This window comes from Camellia sinensis, chromosome 1, assembly GCF_055761805.1.
Source record: "Camellia sinensis isolate YWXY chromosome 1, ASM5576180v1, whole genome shotgun sequence".
In the NCBI taxonomy this organism is placed as follows: Eukaryota; Viridiplantae; Streptophyta; class Magnoliopsida; order Ericales; family Theaceae; genus Camellia; species Camellia sinensis.
This window is the reverse complement of record NC_138961.1, coordinates 217851981-217859443: the sequence shown is the minus strand read 5'-3', so window position 1 is coordinate 217859443 and position 7463 is coordinate 217851981. Positions and strand designations below refer to the sequence as shown.

General features: G+C 34.2%; 1 protein-coding gene and 1 long non-coding RNA gene across 3 annotated transcripts; one reads left to right on the top strand and one right to left on the bottom strand.

Annotated features, from left to right (window-relative positions):
• LOC114309371 (uncharacterized) lies at window positions 1–3026 on the top strand. 2 transcript variants are annotated; one of them, XR_003645748.2, is made up of 3 exons: window positions 1–278; window positions 2580–2635; window positions 2723–3026. It is a non-coding gene; the product is annotated as an uncharacterized LOC114309371 (long non-coding RNA). The 2 variants fall into 2 exon arrangements; XR_003645749.2 differs by having other exon boundaries at window positions 2580–2639.
• A 994-nt stretch (window positions 3027–4020) lies between these two features.
• On the bottom strand, window positions 4021–6943 carry LOC114309378 (putative receptor-like protein kinase At5g24010). Its single transcript, XM_028255091.2, is given in 2 exon segments — window positions 4021–6392; window positions 6395–6943. Coding segments are annotated over 2 exon segments (2661 nt in total). The 5' UTR covers window positions 6923–6943; the 3' UTR covers window positions 4021–4259.
• Window positions 6944–7463: the final 520 nt, after the last annotated feature.

Here is a 7463-nt window from a genome sequence, read left to right as displayed (position 1 = left end):
GAGACAAAGGTGTGTGTGTGCTGGTGAGTTCTAGAATCAATGAGAACAAAAGAAAAACAAAAAGAAAAAGGTGAACTCAATACGTTGAATAGGAATGTAATGGAAGCAAAAAGGACCGAGAGAGATAAAGAGAAGGACCGAGAGAGAGAGTTAGCTGCTGGAAATCCAACTCAAGAGTTCAAGAAGAAGAAGAAATAAGGAAGGAAAAGCTAGGAAAGGTGTGGAATTAAAGGCGAGTTCAAGAATTTATCAAAGATTCATCAAATTCAAGAGTTTAGGTAAGAAATTCAAGCTTAATCCTTATAGATTGATTACTTAACATCCAAAATCAAGAAGTAAATAGGTTTAATTTCATGGAAATAGAAAGACTTAGGAAAAGAATGAAGAAAATTTGAGTTAGGTTTGATAATTAAGAAATTGATGTTGTAATTTAATATTTGAGTTTGATCTTTGTCACCTTTCATAAATTTGAAGGTTATCCTTACATGCATTGTGAATCTTCAAGATTTTAGAATTTAATTTATATTTTAAAGTTTATGAGTTTGGTTGTGATACAAATTAAGAAGTCAAATTATAGTTTGATCTTGATAATGGAGAATTGGTTGGATTTTAATAAGTGTTTTATACATGCATCATGAATTTGAAGAATTTAAGATAATCAATTTCATGTTTTGAAGAAAAGAAGAAAGAAATTTTATAAAAATCAAGTTTATGAAAATTGGAGTTAATCCTAAAGTTAGACAATGTTTTGATTTTATTATGAAAGATAAGGATTGGTTTAATTTTAATTTTAAATCCATGCATGTAATTCAAATTAAAAGTTTTATTCAAATTGAACATATTTTGAAACATATGTAATTAAGTTTTGGGTTAAAAAGTATGAGTTTATGAAGAATGAGATTTAATTTTATATTAAAGGAGTTTTGATGTTAATGGTTTCAAATTGATCAAGTTTTCTTAATTATTTAAGAGTTTGTATTGTTTTAAAGGAGTTTTGATGTCAATGGTTTCAAATTGATCAAATTTTCTTAATTATTTAAGAGTTTATATTATTTTAGACAAGCCATGTTAAACCTAAGTTTTGAAATTACATTTTGGAATTATATTTTGAAAGCTTAATTCATATTTTAGAACTTATGAGATTGAAATTGGGTTTGATATGGATGAAAAGAATTAAATGTAAATTTGAACAAATATGAAAATAAATTATAATTTGTATTTGAGAATCAAAACTTAGTTTGATTTTGATTTAAATTCGATACATGCAAATATTGTTGAAAGGGCCTTATAGATTAAATTTTAAGTTTTATTAAACAAATATATGTGATTGGGAATGTGTTTGCATATTCGAGTGAGTCATGCATGAATTTGGAGCCTTGGTAATGTGTATTGAAGTTTAAACAATATTATGAAAAACTCAGAATTTGTCACGGTCACTCGAGCAAAGAAGTTGTCGCTGGAGCGTAGAATGCAAGCAACCAGTATTTTTGCAGACCAAGGGTTCCGCTCAAGCGAAGAGTCCTGTTTCAGAAAATTTTGAAAAGCTATTTCATATTTCGATTTTCGTTCTCTTTCACTTCCAAGCATTCTAGACAGGATTTATGGCTCATTGAAGATTAATAAACTAACAATCAATATAAATTAGTTAATTAAAGAATGAATCATTGATTTAGTAGTTGATTATTGTTTAAGAAGCTAAGTAAGAAATTGGTATATTAAAAAATGACTTAATAATAAAAGAATGTATGAAATAAGAACCCGGTTCATTTGAATAAGAAAGAATAAGCATAGTAGAACTTCAGATTACTTAGAAAAAGACAAGAAAAGTCAAGTTTGATAAATGAATTGATACTGTATTTCAATGTGTATATGTTATGTGCATGTGTAGGTCACGCGCTATTGTCTACCTGATTTATCTAATCTATCCAATCTGTTTGATTTACTTCTGCAGCTATTTGTGAGTAATAACTTAGTAAATCTATATTCAAGTTAAATTATTTTCTATATATGAAATAAGATCTGTTTTATGAAATGTTATGTTTTGTATTATGAATGATTGTCCAATTTTCGATAAGTATTTGTGACACAAGTATGTTATCTGTTCCTGGTCCAGAGGTTCCTTTATGGAACTGACAAGTTATCTGCACCCGACTGGAGGTTCCTTTATGGAACTGATAAGTTATCTGTACCCGGCCGGAGGTTCCTCTATGAAACTGACAAGTATGATATTTGATACTCTATATGTGATCTGTTAGCGCTAACAGATATACTATGTAAGATTAAGCATGAACTCTGATTTCTGCATATGATTTGAATAAAAATATGAATATGATTCTGTTTCTGATTGAAATCTGAATATGCATAAAACTCTGTTTCTGATAAAAATCTGTTTTTGATATAAACTCTGATTTCTGACTCTGTAATGGACATTATTCATTGAAACCCTTTACTTTGTTATTATTCACTGGGCTCCAGCGCACTGTATTATTTATGTATGTAGGTGATCAGGCGCGTGACCAAACCCTTTACTTTGTTATTATTCACTGGGCTCCAACTCACTGTATTATTTATGTATGTAGGTGATCAGGCGCATGATGTTATTATTCACTGGGCTCCAGCTCACTGTATTATTTATGTATGTAGGTGATCAGGCGCGTGACCAAACCCTTTACTTTGTTATTATTCACTAGGCTCCAACTCACTGTATTATTTATGTATGTAGGTGATCAGGCGCATGATCAGGCTTAGAGGCGTCTGCCTGGAATTTGTTTTTGTCAGCCAACCTATGTGCCTCTCGTGGAGGTTCCGGATATGTCAAATGACCTATGTGCTTCTCGTGGAGGTTCCGGATATATCAAATGGTTATGGCTATGTGATTAAAATTTAAGTTTTGTTTTCTTAATTAGTTAAACTGGTTTTTGTTTAATTTGTAAATAAGGCTAAGTCCCTTTTTGTCTAGCCTATATATATATATATATATATGATGTGTAAATGCATGAATGTAAATCTAAGTCCCTTTTTGTCTAGCCTATATATATATATATATATATATATATGATGTGTAAATGCATGAATGTAAAGTTTAAAATTTTTCTGTCTCATATAAGTTTGCACAACTTAATGGACGCTGTATATTTGCTATCTGCTTCCGCGTAATCCTACGATTACTGGCCGGTTACGATGGTCGTGACAATGGATCATGGACCCGGACCAGACGGGTGCCACGCGTGTGACGATTTTTGTATAACCAACTTGGATCATAGTTCTAGCTTAAGCCCATCCTTAAAAGATCCATAACTTTCTTCCTTCGAAAAATTTGGATGTCCCAAAGGGCTCATGCCCTTATTAAAATCTTGAAGTTTAAATATCTATCAATGTTTCTTTCTACAATCAATGTGGGATTGGTAGTTATACACAATTCCTAATACCTCATTCATGAGGCTTACTTTATGAGATAATTTTTTATTCAATTCATAATAATTTTTTGTCATTCTTTTTGTGATGTAAAGATCTTATTACAAAGAATCGAAACCTATTTAACCCTACCTCAACCAATAGTTAGGACCTACTTAAATTTCACATTAAAGTCACTATAAAACTATTTTTCCAACAAATGCTGCGTGACAAATAGATCTTGAATATCTAGGAGCATCTATAACTGTCCAAAACAATCGAAGTGTCCTCTTGTTCTTGGAAGAGAATGTTAAATATACAAATTGTCCAGTAAAGGACAATAATTCTATTCTACACTATACCATTAAGTAGCTTCAAGTCCTATTGTCTCATATCGTCATGATTATACCATTAAGTAGCTTCCAGTCCTATTGTCTCATATCGTCATGATTTCTAAATGCTAGCACTTGTAACTGTCATTTGCATAATTGACGCAACTCTGCACACTGCCATTAGGAATAGAGATATAATATAATGCAGTAAAAGAAAAAGAACTCCCTTAAATGATAATCAAATATATAGCATTATTCTAATCAAATAAATCTCTTCATTAAAACATTAAGACCGTCCAACATCAAATCTAGAATTCAAACATTAATTATACTGAAAGTCGAACAATACTTCAATTTGCTATGCTGATTTTTACACAATTATCATTTGAAACGTTCACCTAATTTACAAACCTTAAATTTATAAAGCAAAGCAACCCAACAAAGGAAATATGCCTGATTTTCTTCAGCATTATTCCTGTAAGCATACTAGAACCAAACATAGGAAGACCAAAAATTGTACCTCAAACTGCAAGATCATCTGCCATCATCAATGTTCAACATGGAGAACACTCCGTGCGCATATAAACGACTAGTATCTGTAAAATCATCCATGGGAATGTCATATTCATCAATTGGGATGCTATGAGAAGGTAACTGCTGAATGGCAGGCACCGGCAGCACCCACGACGCGTCTGTTGTGCTGTCCTCATGAGGTTCTCTGTGCCTCGCAGTTTGTTGAAGCTGCAGTGCATATTTCATGTCCCACACAACATCATTCATGTTGGGCCCTTGAACACCATATTCTTTCAAACACTTCTCCACCGTTTCACCGAACTTTCTCAACAAATTGGGATTGATCTTGCCCACAAGCAAAGGATCAACAATATTTTCAAGCTGCCCTTTCTTTTGCCGAAACAACCCCCATTCAGCCAAGTTTACTTCCTTCCCAGGAAGCGACTTATTGATGGCTGGTCTTGCACAAAGCACTTCTAGGAGAACTACCCCAAATGAGTTAACATCGGATTTCTGCGTTAACTGCAGGCATCTAAAATATTCAGGATCAAGGTAACCAAAACTACCTTTTACACCTGTGCTGACATGGGTATGATCAAGATCACCTAATCTTGAGAGACCAAAATCAGCAACTTTAGCCACATAATCCTCATCAAGTAAGATGTTCGTTGACTTGACATTACGGTGAATGATGCCTCTTCCTGAACTATTATGAAGATAATCTAGACCCTTTGCAGCACCAATGCAAATTTCAAGCCTTTGGTTCCAAGACAATTCAGATTGTGACGATGATTTCTGAGACTCTCCATTCAAAATGTATAGATGATCCCTCAGAGTCCCCTTCTCCATGAACTCGTAAACAAGTATCATCTCAGACCTTTCATCACAATACCCAATCAAGGAAACAAGATGGCAATGGCGAATTGAGGACAAGACTATGATCTCTGTATGGAATTCTGGACAGCCCTGGCCATTTCCTGGCTCACTTTGTTTGACAGCCACCTTCATGCCATTCCGAAGAGTTGCTTTATAGACTTTTCCAAACCCACCCTCACCAATCATCAACTTAGTGTCAAAATTATTAGTTGCAAACAGAATTTCTTGAAAAGATAGCTTCAACCCAAGGTTTAGATTATCAAGAGGGAAGCCATTGACCGTTCTTTCAGTAGTACTAACATAAGAACTCCCTCCTCCATAATCAGGGATTGCCTGCCAAACTGAAGTTTCAACAGGCTTTGCTCTCTTGCAATTCAAACACACCACCACCACTACTACCCACATTAACAGAGACGCCACACTTCCAACAACCGAACCAACTACAACAAACAGATGTTTCTTCGGTGGCTTCTTCACCTCAGTTACCAAACCCAATCCCGTTATTACCTCCATGATCTCTACTCCATTCAGAAAGGCTGTTTTAATTATTGAATCATTCCGAGGGCCAATACCGATATCCATAAAGCCAGAATTATCAGAATCAACCACGAAATCTTGGTAAAATGGAACTGCCAACTGGCCAACAACATTATATGGATAAATGTTCTGACTAAACTTGCTATACAGATACAGATTGAACTGAAGAACATCATTTATGGATGTGCTAACTATGTCGCAAAAATGTACTCGAACGAAGTGTGGAGCATTCTTACTCACATTGAACCGCCACGTTATATTGAAGAAATTCGAACCCCCACTAGAGTTTAGATTCAACTCTTTTGCTGTTTGGTAGACAAGATCAGGGGCAGAGTACTCAGTAGCTCCTCCAGTCTGGTACACAGGCCTATCACTATGAAATTCACTCTTCTTCGCCGCATTGGGGGTAACTAAATAATCATCATCAGATACCCAATTCCTCCATAGTGTTTCTTTAGCCGGTGTGATCGGAGGACCACCCACATTAGCCCTATAAACTGTGTGCAGGGCTTGAGAAAGCAAGCCATCGTAGGTACCGCGAGCTCCTGAAGGAGTCACATAAATGGGCGGTGTCGAAACATCTGTGATGTTAGGGGCAAGAAAAACCTCAATCGCATTTGCAAAGGCAAAAGACGATTTCTGGGTAGGTGTGAAAGAGATTATAAATTCGGATACATTGATGGTGAGCATGAATTCATTGATTATAGGGTTTTGAACACTGAAATTCGACAACAGAGAAACCCAGAAGCCGAAACGTTGAATTGGGCATTTGAGAGATTTTTCTTCGAAGAAGAAAAAGCATAAAAATGGAGGCGTACCAAGTAAGTCCCACTCTGGTCGATTTGGAGCACATAAGAAGACGGGTTTGTGAAGATTCTTGCGGTTTGATACAGAGGAGAGGAGTTTGATGTGTTGGTGTCTGAGACGGAGCTGGTTTTTCCGACGAGGGAAAAAGAGCCGGAATTCTCGTCGGAGATGAAGTTCCGGGTGGGCACGCCGGTGACTGAGACGTCGGAGTTTGAGCCGCAGTTGATGAAGTACTTGTTTGGTGAAGTTTAGGTTGATGAGAGAAGAGAGAGAGATGAGAATTGAAGAAGATGGAGGAAGAGGAGAGAGAGAAGATGATTGTGGGAGTGAAGAGTTTCCATGGAATTGTAGTTGTTGCTGTTAAGGTAAGTTTGTTTCTGTTTATGAATGGAGTGAGTGAATGAATAAAGGTGAACTAGAAAACCTAATCGTGTAATGTATGGACGACGAAGAAAGTGGAACATTAAACTGACAAATACGTTGGCGAAGTCAGTCAATACGTGTTGGGATGTTGGTTTTGGTGCGTCAGGCCTTAAAATAGTCACAAAAAAATAAAATAAATTATTTTAATCATAAAAAATAAAATATTAAATTTAATCTATAATTATTATATTTTTTTTTATAAAAAAAAATTAAAAAGTCAAAAAGTTTTTCCCAAACTAAATTTTTTAACCTCAGATTAAAATAATTAAAAAATTAAAAAGTTAAAAGTCAACTCACTTCTCAAACGGAGGCAAAGAACAACGGTTGTCAAGTGACATAATTTATGCTGAACTTGCAATTTTTTTTTTTTAATGATCAACCTGCAAACAAAAATTAATTATTTTGAGTTTTTTTATTTTTTAAAAAGAATTATATGTTAATTTATTTTTTTATTTTTTAAACGTATTAAATTTTAGATGCATTTAATAATTATAATATTTTTTTAAAAAAAATTCGATAAGATACTGATTTTTTATATTTATTGATTTTTTTAACAAAAATTAATAAATGTTTACTTTTAAA